This window comes from Microtus pennsylvanicus, chromosome 7, assembly GCF_037038515.1.
Source record: "Microtus pennsylvanicus isolate mMicPen1 chromosome 7, mMicPen1.hap1, whole genome shotgun sequence".
NCBI lineage: Eukaryota > Metazoa > Chordata > Mammalia > Rodentia > Cricetidae > Microtus > Microtus pennsylvanicus.
Window position 1 is genome coordinate 53,707,781 of NC_134585.1, and position 15,920 is coordinate 53,723,700.

General features: G+C 45.7%; 1 protein-coding gene across 1 annotated transcript; it reads right to left on the bottom strand.

Annotated features, from left to right (window-relative positions):
• Positions 1-2,195: 2,195 nt before the first annotated feature.
• Positions 2,196-8,891, bottom strand: Mad2l1bp (MAD2L1 binding protein). The gene is made up of 3 exons (XM_075980733.1): positions 8,736-8,891; positions 8,072-8,328; positions 2,196-3,044 (listed from the first exon to the last, which is right to left on the bottom strand). The coding sequence occupies exons 1-3, from the start codon at positions 8,779-8,781 to the stop codon at positions 2,532-2,534; spliced, it is 816 nt and encodes a 271-aa protein (XP_075836848.1). The 5' UTR covers positions 8,782-8,891; the 3' UTR covers positions 2,196-2,531.
• Between the last annotated feature and the right edge of the window lie 7,029 nt (positions 8,892-15,920).

Genomic DNA, 15,920 nt, shown 5'->3' on the forward strand with positions numbered 1-15,920 from the left:
GGTGGGGGTGAGGGGTCTCTGAGGTTCAGGACCCCTAATTGGCTGACATTTGTCTAGGGGTGTCCTGGTGAAGTGCTGGCAGGTGTTTCTATCTACAGTGCTTGGAATGCCAGGCATTTCCTTTGAATGGTCTGCTCTTGGGTGGGGGTCAGGTAACCTTGGCCTGCCAGGCTTGTCTCAGGGTAAACTATTGAGATTCCAGACTCCATTTAAATTTATTGATGGCCAGAGTCCCAGGTGATAATGGTTGGAAGTAAAGAACTTCCTTTGTTTTTTTTTTAAAATATTTATTATGTATACAATATTCTGTCAGTGTGTATGCCTGCAGGCCAGAAGAGGGAACCAGACCTCATTACAGATGGTTGTGAGCCACCATGTGGCTGCTGGGAACCGAACTCAGGACCTCTGGAAGAGCAGGCAATGCTCTCAACCTCTGAGCCATCTCTCCAGCCCCATTCTTTTATTTATTTATTTATTTATTTTTTAAATATTAAGAACTTCCTTTGGATGACCTGCCCAGACTTAGCTTTCATGGCTGGCCACCACACTAACAATGTGTAAGAACTGACTCTCTAGCCCCTGTAAACACTGTATCTCTCCTAAAAAGGGGACTTCAATAGGCCAGCAGGGACCGCTCTCTGAAATCCTGACTTAGAGCAGCCTCGGACTGGCCATACCTAAAATCCCAGCATACCCTAAAATACAGCTTGCTTTAACCAGACAATTGTGGACCTGGTTTTTCTCACAATCTTCAGGTTTAACATGCTAACATATACATATAAGTTAGCATTAACTAAGGTGTATAAGTACCCTTTTTCCTTTTTGGTTTCTTGAGACAGGGTCCATTTATGTAGCCCTGGTTATCCTGGAACTCACTTTGTGGACCAGGCTGGCCTTGAACTCACAGAGATCTGCCTGTCTCTGTTTCCAAGTGTTGGGATTAGAGGCATGCACTACCCTCCTCAGCCTTGCGTGTAAGTGCTTAACATAGTACATAGGCACAAGGAGCAGGGGGCAGATGCGCAGAGGCCAGCCTGGTGTCACACACAATGGATTGTGAAAACGGTCTCCATTGTGGGGCATACTGAAGTATGTAGAATTGAAGTGCCATGTTAGAAAGGACATGAAGGTAAGAAAGGTCACGCAGAGCAGTGGGGGAAGCAGAAGTGGGAGTTTGATATGAATATGATCCAAAGGGGCGGGGTTTGCCACAGGCTCCCCAAGACTGGACTTTCAGCTTCCAAAACACAGGATAAGAAACACAGTAAAAATGTGGCCTGCTAGGCCGGGCGGTGGTGGCGCACGCCTTTAATCCCAGCACTCGGGAGGCAGAGGCAGGCGGATCTCTGTGAGTTCGAGACCAGCCTGGTCTACAAGAGCTAGTTCCAGGACAGGCTCCAAAACCACAGAGAAACCCTGTCTCAAAAAACAAAAAAACAAAAAAAAAAAATGTGGCCTGCTAGTCTATAATCCTAGCATTTAGTAGGCAGAGGCAGGAGGGTCGGGAGCTCAGGTAACATGAAACTGTCTGAAAACATCTTGAAGAATATGCATGTTTCAAGCACTTTACACACCTTCCCCCTCAGCAGGGTGGGTGTCCGTCCTCGACTCTACTCGCAGCCAGGAGGGACAGAAGGGCAATGTCAGCAGCCATCAAGCTGTAGAGACAAGGCTGGACAAAAGCTCTGGAAGGAACAGGAACATGGGGAGAAAACCCCTCAAAATCCCGGGACAGTCTGGGGAGCCTGAGCCCCAGTTCCATCTGGCTCTAGGAAGAGCCTCTTGCTTTTCTGTTTTCAGCCTATTCTCTTGGTCCCCTTCCTCTGAATTTGTTTCTCAGATCTGAAGAGCAGAATTAATACAAATTACCTGAACCACCGAGACTTGAGAACAGCCAGAGAGGCTGCAGGGCCTTCCCCCACTCAGCCCCTGGCGCTGGGCACGCGGTACAGGCTAAGGTCATCATCAGGTGACGTCATGAGCCTGCATACAGCAGCACCCTCTGGTGGACTGACCAGCAGCAGAAGCTCCAGGTAACCGTGTTTTGAATGGATGCCCAGGATGCCAACACTCAGACAGTCAAGGTTACTCTCTCCTGCACACAGCACATTCAAAGCCAACCTAGGATACACAGGACTTTCTAAAAACAAACAACAAAAACCCTTGAGTCCCAAGGGCAAAAAGTCTAAGTCAAAAGTGTTAGGAAAATTTAATACGACTCTAGTCACTTCATATTTAATGCCTGAGTCACACCTACATAATGACCCTGGTAACCAAGGTTCTGCAGTCAGCATAGAGCAGAGAACGTCCTCCTCCATGCTTTCTAATCTCAGATAGAGGCCTCTGGGAGTCCATCGTTGATGATGAGTACCACAGCGATGGCCACGTACCATCAGTCTCCAGGCAGTCTGGGGAGAGGTGGCATACCGCCAGGGCAAGCCTTCCTCCCTCACCAGGAAGCAGCTTCAATTCCAAACAAGAGATGGGTGCCTTGGTAGCACAGGGAGAAGTCAGCCCTTGTCCTCGTTCAGTCACTCGTGGAAACCTTTAAGTGTCACTGGTGCCTGGAACCAAACGTAATCCTCGGAGGCAATGGCTGGGACGGAAGGTCTCCCACAGGACAGTGTCACAGTCAGTTTGTGGCCCCGGCTGGGCACTCGGTAGTTGAGCTTGGGTAGAAACCAATCTTCTCCACAGTCACGGTGCCCCTGCACCATAACAATGGTACCCATGAGCGGGGGAGCCTGCAGCTCACTAAAGGCATCGGCCATGAAGATGGCTCGGAAGAGACGACGCAAACAGGCAGCTGTGTTCAGGCTCTGGTCCACGCTGAAGGGGACTAGTCTGGACAAGTCAAGTTCATAGAATTCCTTGGGGCTCAGGGCATTGCCTCCAAGAAGGATCAACACTCTTGGGACTAGTGTTCGGGCAAAGAAATCCTCTAGGTGACTGAGGACACTCTCCAGTTCCGCCAGAGCCTGCTGACACTTCCTGCTGTTCACCTCTGCGGTGAGCCGAGGTTTCTTCCTTGCAGTGTCCTCTGACTATAAAGACAAAGAGTGACAGAAGAAAAAAACACGGTAGAATTAAATGGATGGCCTTTGGTGGAACCCCATTGAGATGTGTAGATAAACAAGATTTCTGTTACTGAGCTTTATCAGAAAGCATTAAATTAAGGGAAATCTATACACTGTACCAACTACAGTTTCCCTATGACTTGAATAGCAAAGATGGTATTCAAAACTGGAGGATATCAAAATGAAAGCAAGGAAATAGTGAGATGGCCCAGCAATTAAAAGGGGCTTGCTGCATAAGCCTGGCAATCTGAGTTTGATCCCCAGAACCCAAGTAAAAACAGTAAAGAATGAGTTCACAAAATTATCCTTTGACCTCCACTGTGGCACAAGTATGCAGTCACACACACACACACACACAGAGCAATAAAATTTTTTTTTAAATGTTAAAGACTTGGCATAGATGAAGGTATCAAGTTTTTGTTATACAGGGAGGATAGAAATGAGGATTACTTGGTTTAATCAAGATAATTCTAGAGTAGGCCTTCCAATTGAACACATACATGGTTATTGAGAATGGAGAGATGGTTCACAGGGTAAAAGCACTTGCTCTACAAGCATGAAGACCTGAGTTCAAATTCTCAAAACTAGGTAAAAAGCAACATCCAGCATTACGTGGCGGAAACAAGAAAGTCCTGAGCTTGTTGGCCAGCCAGTCAGCCTAAATGCTGAGCTTCTGATTCAATGAGACCCGGTCTCAAGTCAATAAGGAAGAGAGCAATATACACCAGAGAGAGAGAGAGAGAGAGAGAGAGAGAGAGAGAGAGAGAGAGAGAGAGAACATTCAGTGAGGGAGGGAGAAAATGAAATGAGTTAGAACTGCCTATAGAGAAAGAACTAAAGAATAACATTGGTCAAAGGCAAGAAGCTTCGAAGATAAAAAGTAGATGCTGCCTTCCCCACCCAATTGTAAGATGGGCATTAAGAGTTAAGAGAGTTGATTGGCTGCACATCAAAATCCCAGCAAAATTCTCCACAGGCCTCGAAAGAACGGTACTCAACCTCATATGGAAAAGCAAAAAACCCAGGATAGCCAAAACAATCCTGTACAATAAAAGAACTTCTGGAGGCATCACAATCCCTGACTTCAATCTCTACTACAGAGCTACAGTACTGAAAACAGCCTGGTATTGGCATAAGAACAGACAGGAGGACCAATGGAACCAAATAGAAGACCCATATATCAATCCACACATCTTCGAAAACCTGATCTTTGACAAGGAAGCAAAAAATATCAAATGGAAAAAAGATAGCATATTTAACAAGTGGTGCTGGCATAACTGGATATCAACATGTAGAAAAATAAAAATAGATCCATATCTATCACCATTCACAAAATTCAAGTCCAGATGGATTAAAAACCTCAACATAAAGCCAGCCACACTGAACTTTATAGAAGAGAAAGTAGGAAATACACTTGAACGCATTGGCACAGGAGACCCCTTCCTAAATATAACCCCAGCAGTACAGACACTGAGAGAAACAATTAAAAATGGGACCTCCTGAAACTGAAAAGCTTCTGTAAAGCAAAGGACACGGTCAACAAGACTAAACGACAGCCTACAGAATGGGAAAAGATCGTCACTAATCCCACATCAGACAGAGGTCTGATCTCCAAAACATACAAAGAACTCAAGAAATTGGACACCAAAAGAACACATAATCCAATAAAAAAAATGGAGTACAGACCTAAACAGACACTCTCAACAGAGGAATCTAAAATGGCTGAAAGACATTTAAGGAAATGATCAACATCCTTAGTCATCAGAGAAATGCAAATCAAAACAACTCTGAGATTCCATCTTACACCTGTAAGGATGGCCAAGATCAAAAACACTGATGACAACTTATGCTGGAGAGGTTGTGGGGGAAAGGGAACACTTCTGCATTGCTGGTGGGATGTCAGTGTGGTGATTTCTCAGAAGTTGGGAACAACCTTCCTTAAGACCCAGTAATACCAGTTTGGGATATATATCCAAGGGATGCTCAATCGTGCCACAAGGACATGTGATCAGCTATGTTCATAGCAGCTTTGTTTGTCATAACCAGAACCTGGAAACAACCTAAATGCCCCTCGACTGAAGAATGGATAAGGAAATGGAGTACTACACAACAGAAAAAAAAACCCGACAGCTTGAATTTAGCAGGAAAATGGATGGAACTAGAAAACATTATTTTGAGTGAGGTAACCCAGACACAGAAAGACAATTATCACATGTACTCACTCATAGGTGATTTTTAAACATAAAACAAAGAAAGCCAGCCTACAAACCACAATCCCAGAGAACCTAGACAACAATGAGGACACTAAGAGAGACTTACATAGATATAATCTTCATGGGAAATAGAAAGTATAAAAAGACAAGATCTCCTGAGTAAATTGGGAGCATGGGTACCTTGGGGGAGGGTTGAAAGGTGGATGGGAAATGCAGGGAGGGGAGCAGAGAAAAATGTAGAGCTCAATAAAAATCAATAAAAAAAGAGACAGAGAGCTGATTGGCAACTGTAAGTAAGACACACACCAATAAGCAAGTCCACACTGCAGAACTAGACAGTACAGGCATGCAGGAAGCATGATGGGCGGAGCTGAACAAATCTGTATGACACAAGTCTGGGGAGAGTTTGTAATACTATAGTTTGGGGGAATTTTGTCTTTTTTTTTTCCTTTTCTTTTCTTTTCTTTTCTTTTCTTTTCTTTTCTTTTCTTTTCTTTTCTTTTCTCCTTTCAAGGAAGAATCTCTCAGCCGGTCGGTGGTGGCACATGGCTTTAATTCCAGCACTTGAGAGGCAGAGGCAGGTGGATCTCTGTGAGTTCAAGGCCAGCCTGGTCTACAGAGCTAGTTCCAGGACAGGCTTCAAAGCCACAGAGAAACCCTGTCTCGAAAAACCAAAAAGAAAGAAAGAAAGAATCTTTCTATGTAACAGTGTAACATCCCTTGCCATCCTGAACTCACTTTGTAGACCAGTCTGGCCTCAAGCTCAGAGATCCACCTGCCTCTGCCTCCTGAGTGCTGGAATTAAAGGCTTGCACACCACTGCCTGGCTTTTCTTTCTTTCTTTTTTATTCTTTTTTTCAAGACAGGGTTTCTGCATGGGATAAAACCGGACTTGCTGAACATAGTGGACAATGAGGACTACTGAGAACTCAAGAACAATGGCAATGGGTTTTTGATCCTACTGCACATACTGGCTTTGGGGGAGCCTAGGCAGTTTGGATGCTCATCTTACTAGACCTGGATGGAGGTGGGTGGTCCTTGGACTTCCCACAGGTCAGGGAACCCTGATTGCTCTTCGAGCTGATGAGGGAGGGGGACTTGATCGGGGGATGGGGAGGGAAATGGGAGGCGGTGGCGGGGAGGCGGCAGAAATCTTTAATAAAAAAAAAAAAGACAGGGTTCTCTGTGTAACAGCCCTATCTTTTCTGGAATTAACTCTTGTAGACCAGGACTGGCCTCAAACTCACATAGATCTGCCTGCTTCCGCCTTCCGGGTTTTTAAGCATTTTTTAAGAAAGTCTATGTAAGCCGGGGCGGGGGGGGGGGGGGGTGGCACACGCCTTTAATCCCAGCACTCGGGAGGCAGAGGCAGGCCTGTGAGTTCGAGGCCAGCCTGGTCTACAAGAGCTAGTTCCAGGACAGGAACCAAAAGCTACGGAGAAACCCTGTCTCAAAAATACAAAATAAAAATAAAAATAAAAAAAAATACAAAAAAAAAAGTCTATGTACCCTGGCTAGCTTGGAACCACTTATGAAGACCAGGTTGACTTCAAACCCAAGTGATCCACCCATCTCTCTCCTAAATGCTGGTTTTAGGGCTCCATCCCTGGCCCTCCTATACCATGTTTGTTGCGTTTTCGAAGAGATCACCAGGTTCTCCTTATAAATATCAGTTCATAAGGCCCAGGCATCACAGATAGTGATCTATCCTGAAATATTCACCAGACAGAATTCCAACAGCAAACACCAAAAGTAAAAGAAACAAACAGGAAAAGGATTCTGGAAGAAAGACACTGCAAGCAGCAAGAAGGAGAGTGGGAAAGTCCCACACACACAAAGAGAGAGAGAATTTTATGGTCCTGAGAGCATGGTGGCTATAATCCCAGGACCCAGGCTGAAGTAGGAGATCACTGAAATTCACAAGCTCACTGGCCTGTGAGATGGCTCAGGCCCTGGCTGCCAGATTCCTTGGCCCCACACGGTAGAAGAGAACCGCCTCCTGCAATAGTCCTCTGACGTCCACACCTGCATGGTGATGCCTGCTCTCCACTCCCCACACACACTAAATAAGTGAATGTAAAAACTTTAAAGTTCACACATTCAAAACCATACCAACCACAATACCATTAAAAACAAAAACACAAAAAAAACTCTAAACCCCCCCCTCAAAAAAAAGATCCCAAACTGATTAAGAATAAAAAATTGTTAGACTCTAAAGTCTAGAAATTATCCCTAAGAAAATACATTAAAATAAACCAGAAACGGGTGAAAATGTGAGAAAAAGAAATTCAAATGTAAACAGCCAGTTCAGGTCTGGGGCTATAGCTTAGTAGTACAACACTTGTCTAGCATGTGAGAGGCTTTGGATTCTCAAGTGTGGAGGGGAGAGAGAAGAGGAGGGGAGGGGAGGAGAGAGGAGAAAGAGCATTAAGGATACGCCAGGTATGGCAGTGCACACCTGTAACCCCAGCAGTCAACTGGGGAAGTTGAGCCAGGCAGATCTCTGGCCTGAACTACACAGTGAAATCTTGTTTCAAAAAATATATACAATTTAGACAACTAACCCATGACCTCCTCATACAACACATAATAGGACGAGTCTCAGTAAGAGAACAAGGAGAGAAAACACCAAGGCCCAAGTGGGGAAAAAAAGGAAAAAGAAAGCCTTCGCAAAGGCCCAGGCTTCCTCGGAAGCTGAGTTCTTAGCTCACTTTTCTACTTGCCCACCATCTAAGAGTCACGAAGTCTTCCCACCCATTTTCTTCCAAAGCCCGCGCGAACCTGGGGAGGAGATTTTCGGTAGAAGTGCTTGAGCTGTTCATAGGGCAGAGGTAGCTGTTGGCGTTGGTACATGACATGCTTTAGAAGTTCACAAGTAAACTGACAGCAGCCTTCCTGGCTCACAGGCCCGGGGAACACCACCGGCACCAAGTCTCTTGGGCGAAAGGGCTCCGAAGGTTCCTGAACTGACGTGATGACGGTCTCAGGCTCTACTTGAGGAGCGTGAGTTTCTTCCGACTTCTCATACCAATCCAAATCTAGTCCGTGAATGAAAGGGTAAAGGGGGGATTAAAATCAACATCAGTCTTCTCTTTCCCAGGGGTCACACCTGCAGACACCCACATATACTCTGGACGGTGACAGGAGACCTGATCCTGACTGGGAGCGACTTAAACGACATCAGGACAGGAGGGGGACTTTCGGAGGCAGAGACCAAGGCTTCGCTATGAAGTGTGAAGTGGGGGCCAGCACACCCAAAAGGACAGGACAGGAGAAGCAGCTCCACCCAACGCGAGGAAGTGACCCACAGAGCCAGCTCCGGCCAGGACACCGGGAACCAAGGAGACAGGGAGGAACGACGGAGGAAGCGCCAGTCACTAAATGCCTTTTGGCAGGTAGAAACAGGGAAGAAACGGGCCCCCAAGTTTTGGATCCCACGCCTTACCGGGGGCGGCCGCAGGAGACAGACCCTCTGGCCCGGGCGCAGCCATAGCTACTGCCTGCTTAGGCGCCCTGCGGTTAGAAGAGACGGCGCGCGGAGCATCATGGGAAGCTTCAACTCCACTTCCGATTCCTACTGGCCGGAAGAAGCTCAGCGCGGCCTCTGGGTGGTGGAGGTTAGAATTAGCTGCACACCCGGGAAAAGGAACGCTTGGCCCTTCCCACTTGGCTGATCCGCGTCCTCCGGGGCTGCCTTCCTAAGGGCGCCTCCTTTCACGCCAGCTCCCCGCGCACCCCACTGCGCGCCTGCTTGGTGGCAGGCCCTGTCCTAGGTGCTGGAGACTCAGCTGCGGTCAAGTCAATCTCAGGCCCCTTTAGGATTAGACAGTGTGAAGAACAGGGACACCTGCCCCAGAGCGGGTTGGGGCAGGGTTAGGGTTAGTGTAGGGGAAGGGTGGTCCCCTGAGTGTATGCCCTGTGACCTATAGGTAAAGTTAGCTAGGTAAAAAAGAAGATCCTAGTGTTTGAGATCTTGAGAGACAACGTTCTCTGTTCAAGGACTAGAAGAAATATAGAGTTAAAGGTTTTTCCCAGTGGTGGTGGCACATGACTTTAATCCTAACACTATAAGCGGATCTCTGAGTTCGAGGCCAACCTGGTCTACAGAGTGAGTTCCAGGATAGGTTCCAAACCGACAGAGAAACCCTGTCTCAAACAAGAAAAGGAAGGATGGAAGGAAGGAAGAAAAAGAAAGGACAGACTCCCTCCACACTACTCTATGACAGGCTCACACAGAAACACAAAGTAGCAAACTGCCTGTTTGGGGGCCCGCATGCAAGATGGCTGAGAAGATAAAGGCACTTGCAGTCAGAACTGATGGCTTGAATACAATTCTCCTGACACACATAATAGGAGAAGAGAACAGACTCCCACAAGCTGTCCTCTCACCTCAGCACCACACATGAGTGCCACACAAATGTAACCATTTTAATTTACATTTTTGTAAACATAACCCTTACACTTGCTACAGTGTAGACTGACTGACAGGGACGATGAGGCAGGCTTCCCAGTTAGAGGTGGTACCAACGTGGTTCAGTGCTTGGTGAAAGAGGTTGCAACTAGAGAAATTTGTTTTGTTTGATACAAAGTCTCACTATGTAGCTATGCTGGCCTGGATCTCACAGAGATCTACTTGCCTCTGCCTCCCAAGTGCTGGGATTAGGGTGTGTGCCCCCCCCATCCATCCCACCTAATATTTATTTGACTTTGAGTGATACAGCTGGGCAGTCCTGGCACACACCTTTAATCCTAGCAGGCAGATCTCTGAGTTCGAGGCCAACCTGGTCTACAGAGTGAGTTCCAGGACAGACAGGGCAACACAGAGAAATCCTGTCTTGAAAAAAAAAACCAAACCAAATAAGAAACCAACAAAAATGGGCATACAAATTAAACATTTGACGATAATAAATCGAAGAAGTTTATTTTAAACCTGTCTGGGGACATGGTTCAGTTCGTATTGTGCATGAACCCTATAGGTTTGATTCCCAGAACTACAAAAAGTGCAACCTGTGGGGGCCAGCCTTGAAAGACAAGTCTGAGCAGGTCATCCAAAGGAAGTTCTTTATTTCCAACCATTATCACCTGGGACTCTGGCCATCGATAAATTTAAATGGAATCTGGAGTCTCAATAGTTTACCCTGAGACAATGCCTGGCAGGCCGAGGTTGCCAGACCCCCACCCAGGAGCAGATCATTCAAAGGAAATTCCTGGCATTCCAAGCACTGTAGATAGAAACACCTGCTAGAATTTTACCAGGACACCCCTAGACAAATGTCAGCCAATCAGGGGTCCTGAACCTCAGAGACCCCTCACCCCCACCCTTACTACTATGAAAACCCAATTCTAATTGAGCTCGGGGCTCTCCAGATGTTTCAATACGTTGGACGTGTGGAGAGACCGAGTTTGCAAACTTGATTAAAATAAAGGCTCTTTGCTTTTACATATGGGACTCAGTCTCCTTTGTTGGCTTTTGTGGGGACCCACAGGTTTGGGTATAACACAACCTATCCCAATTTAAGTGGCTAAGAAACATTTAAATAGATTTCTAAAACAGTTCTTTGATGTACATATAATTTTACTATTTATTAGAGACAAAAGCAAATTTTCATCCTAATGAAATGGATGTGCTTGTTCCTCTAATACAAAGATAGACTGATGTAGTCGGATTTTATTAGGACTGCCAGCTCAGAAATGACATGGAGATTTCTTATTAATTATGAAAGGTCAGCCTTAGCTTAGCCTTGTCCCACTAGCTCTTGTAGCTTATATTAACCCTTTTTTCTAATCTGCATTCTGTTCTGTGGCTCGTTACCTGGTTGAGGCCAGCCTTGTCTACAGAATTAGTTCCAGGACAGCCAGGGTAACATAGAAAAACCCTGTCTCCATCTAAGAAGGAAAATATTCTTGTTGTGGAATATTATTTTAAGATGGGTTAAATTTGTTTATGCTGTGGAACATTTGTTTAATGATGCAAAGATATGTCACATTCTTTTATGTTGCATTTGTTTAACTCTGTGAAGCTGTGTTACTTTGCCTGTCTATAACACCTGATTGGTCTAATAAAGAGCTGAATGGCCAATAGTGAGGCAGGAGAAAGGATAGGCGGGGCTGGTAGGCAGAGAGGATAAATAGAAGGAGGAGGAAAGTGTGAGAGGACTCAAGGGTCCAGTCACCCAGCTACACAACAAGTCAAGCCATGGAGTAAGAAGTCTAGAGAAAGGTAAAAGCCCAGAAGCAAAAGATAGACAGATAATTTAAGTTAAAAAAAAAACTAGTTAAAAATAAGCCAAGCTTAGGCCAAGCATTTATAAGAAATTAGTCTCCATGTGATTGATTTGGGAGCTGGATGGTGGGCCTCCAACAAGTAAAGAGTCAAAAGAGTAAGAGTGAAAAATAATCAACAGCATGTCTAGTGAATATAATTTAATGTAGCGGTGGGTTTGAAGAGGAGAAGAAATAGAAAGTCACCCTCAGGAAGACAAGAGCAGCCATGCAGTGGCCAGCACCTGAGATCTCAGCACCTCGGAGATTTTGACACAAGCCTAGAATACATACATAGTGACTCTGTCGCCTGTGGGTTCCAGAAACAGAATTTCTGTCATCAGATTTAAACAGAAAGTTCTTTTACCCACTGAATCTTCTCGCTGACCCTTGAGACCCTTTCTTTAAAACAAACAAAAAATGAAGATGGTTGGTGGCACGCGCCTTTAATCTCAGCACTTAGAGGCAGGTGGATCTCTGTAAGTTCAAGGACAGCCTGGTCTACAGAGCAAGTTCCAGGACTGGCTCCATAGCTACTAAGAAACCCTGTCTCAAAAAAAAAATAATAATAAAGTGAAAAAGAAAAAGACAAGTAGGTTTCTGACTTCAGCGGCCATAGGACCAGCTGTATAGTGGTTGACAAAATTGGAGATGAAGGCATATTAGGAAGGGGGAAAGATAAGCTCAGCTTTTCCCAGGGAGAGTTAAATATCTCTTGGATACAGTAGTAGTATATGTAGAACATACTTTATTTACAATAGAGGCAAGTATGAGGGAGTCCTCAGTATGAACTCTGATTATATGACCCAGAGAGGATGTATAAAACAGAATAAGCCAGATCCTGAAGCCATTAGGGAGAGAAAAGAGCCTGCAGGAGCCACCGAGGAATGCTGAGAAAAGTATGAAGAAAGAGGCAAGGGCCAGGGCACAGAGATCAAGACTAGAGTGTGTTTTGGGAAGTAGGGACCAGAGGTCAAAACATACTGTAATAGCACAATGATTAATATATTGTAAGAGGCTGGAGAGATGGTTCAGTGGTTAAGAGTACATTCTGCTCTTGCAAAGGTGCCAGGTTCAGTTCCCATCAACCCCTCAAAGTGGGTCACAATCAGCCTCAGGGGACACGACACTCTCTGCTACCTCTAAGGGCATGGCCCTCATTTGTAAAACTCACTCACATACTTACACAATTAAAAACACTGTGAAGTTGACCAGAGTGGTGTGCATCATTAATTCCAGTACTTTGGAGGCAGAGGCAGCTGGAACTCTGGGTTTGAGGCCAGCTTGTTCTACAGAGTGAAGTCCAGGACAACCAGGACTACACAGAGAAATCCAATCTCTAAAAAGATACAGGGAAAAAGTGGCGTGGTGTTGAGCTGGAGGTATAGCACAGTGGTAGAATGCTGGGCTAGAATGCACGACAGTTTGGGCCAACACTGTGTAGGAAATTGATAATAGAATAAAAGAAATTAAACATTGGAACCCAGAACAGATAGGTGTATATGTAGATCTTAGTATACAATAGTGGCAGCTTCTTCAAGTAACTACCACAAGGTAAACCCAGGTCTGGTGCTGAAGGCCTGCAGTCCCAGCTCAGTGGATAGCTGAGATAGGTGAGTCAACAAGTTCAAGGCTAATCTGGATAATTTAGCAAGGTACTTTCTCAAAAAGTGAAAAACAGGGTCAGGAAAGATAGGTGTACAGTAGAATGCTTGAGAAACAGGATGGGGGAGATCCATTAAAAATAAAATTAGTTTCTACTATACACTAAAAATGGTATAGTTCAAGTGGATTAAAGTAAGTGTAAAATACACCTGAAAGACAGCAGGGTGCTGGTGGTGGTTGTTCACTACTTTAATCCCAGCTCTCAGGAGGCAGAGGCAGGCAGATCTCTGAGAGTTCAAGACCAGCCTGGTCTACAGAGTGAGTTCCAGGACAGCCAGGGCTACATGGAGAAACCCTGTCTCAGAACATGCAGGAAAATCGCTGTAGGAAGCTAGCAGAGAAGCACAGTGGAAAGCTGCACATCAAGCAATGAGGCTCTGGGTTCAAATGTTAGTATAAAAAAAAACACCAAAAGGCCAGCAAGATGGCTTAGTGGGTAAAGGCACTTGCTGCCAAGTCTGGTGACCTGAATTTAATTCCAGAGCCCATGTAATAGGGCATGATAGATTCCTGCAAGTTGCCCTCTGAGCCCCACATGTACATCATAGTGTACACACGTGCACATAGAATAAATGTAAAATTTTAACAGATGTAATTTTTAATTATGTGTATATCTATAATTAGGACTGTGCACATAAGTGTAATCTCGTGAAGAGGCTACCAGGTCCCCTGGAGTTGGAGTTAAAGGCAGTGCTAACTCAACCAAAATTGATGCTGGGAACTGAACTCTGGGCGTCTGTAAGAACAACAAGAACACTTAACTACTGAGCCATCTCTTTAGAGCCCCAAGTGTAAAAATTTTTTAAATCTCCTCAAAGATATATTACATAATAATATGTGAAGTTTACATAAGGATGATAGGAAAGCAAGAAAGCAGAGGGAAAGGGTTGCAATAAGCCAGAGCATATAAAGGTGCCATTCACAAAATGCATGTGCACACAGAGGTACTACGCATAAAAGCAAATGACTCATTACCAGCCAGGAAAAATATTTGCATGTGATGTGTATGTAACAACAGTATACACACACAGCCGATAGCCAACCACATCATGGGCACCTCATAAGCAACTGGTCCAGGAAACTGGTCACTTACATCACATCCACTCCCCAGGACCCTGAGCTCTCCTGGCAGATGCCCTGTTGACCTGTTCCTCTGTCAGCCTTCACTTCTGTCTGTGGCGGTAAGCCATTTTGTTCAAGAACGGGTTATCCCCCATCATCATCTCATATGGGGATTGGAATGGGTGGGGTGAAATTGTGTGTGAAAAGTAGACTGCTAGAAGATCCATGGGTATTTAAACAACAACAAACGTTATCTGTTGAGTTGCAGCTGTTCAGGCCCAGGACTGCTAGTGGTGATAGTGTGATAATGTTATGGGTGTGGGTGGGGCCTCTCTGTCTCTTTCTCTCTCTCTTTGGTTTTTTGAGATACAGGGTTTCTCTGTGTAGCTTTGGAGCCTGTACTGGAACTAGCTCTGTAGACCAGGCTGGTCTTGAACTCACAGAGATCTGCCTGCCTCTGCTGGGATTAAAGGCATGAGCCACTGCTGCCTGGCGTTATCTCTGCCTTTCAATTCCCATTCTTTACGATTTCTGAGTTCTCTCGTCTCAGTCTCTAAAAGTTTTCCTGGTAGTCCTGGGCTGGGCTAAGGTTGTCCTCAACCATACAGGATAGCGTACAGAAGGGAGACCTGCTTTTCCTCCCTGGAGACTCATGTCATTGACTAGACCTGCAAGGCCTTTTTTTAAGATCTTGGTTCTTCTGGTCTCGTTGGTGTGGAAGTTATCTAATGTGGACAGCAGCTGCATGTGCGATAGATCCACCTCCTTCCACGTGGGCCTATGAAGACATGGCCTCGACCAGGCCTGAGCTCCTGCAGAGTGTACCAGAGGTAAGACTCTATTGCTGTTCCTAGTTTACCGGGGAAAACTTCAAAATTTTGGAGGCAAAAGCTGTTTAATTCCTTGACTATATATAAACACCTGGTTGTTTGTGCAGAAGGGAGTGGACACACTGTGAGTCATAAGCTAACTACGGAGCTGGGATTTGAACCCTAGCGTCCTGACTCTTGGCCATGCAATTCTGTGCCCTTTTGGTGCCTTGTACACTGGTTTATGTCGCTTCCAGAGTTCTAAAGGACAGGAGAAACTGTTTGGCTAGAAAGACAGGTCAACAATTCCCTGGGACCTCGGACAAGTTTCTATTCCTGGCCACTTCCCCCGCCCCCTGGCGGTTGACGTGTCTGGAATCCCAGCTCCGCCCCAAGTGGGGGCCAGGCCCCTCCTCCGGACTAATTTTAAATCAAACTCGGTTTTCCCGGATTGGTTCAACATCAAAACAAAGGGGAGGAGAGATACTTGCTGAAAGCATCCTCAAACCCCTGAAGCAGCTGGCTGGTTTAAGGGTTCTGGACACGTGTCTGGCGGCCGCGGTGCCTGGGGCTGTTAAAACCAGCCCACAGACTGTGCCAGGCAAGTAATAAAGCAGTGACTACGGTGCAAGAGTGGCATAATCATCGTCACAATAACAGCTCTAATTATGCTATAACTACCATCTGCCTCCGCCCTGGCTTTTGCCCTGACTCACTCGACAGCACGCCAGCTGTCGGGAAGAAACTGAGGCAGAGGTGGAGCCAGCAGGATGTCAGCAGCCCTGAATTTTAACTTGTTGTCTGGGATCCGCGCTGAGTGGTCAAACCCAGTT

Coding starts and splice junctions, on each gene's coding strand:
- Mad2l1bp (XM_075980733.1), bottom strand. CDS start 8,781: ATGGCTGCGCCCGGGCCAGAGGGTCTGTCTCCTGCGGCCGCCCCCG. Junction 8,329..8,735: donor GTCTCCTGCGGCCGCCCCCG/GTAAGGCGTGGG, acceptor TTCACGGACTAG/ATTTGGATTGGTATGAGAAG. Junction 3,045..8,071: donor ACCGAAAATCTCCTCCCCAG/GTTCGCGCGGGC, acceptor TTGTCTTTATAG/TCAGAGGACACTGCAAGGAA.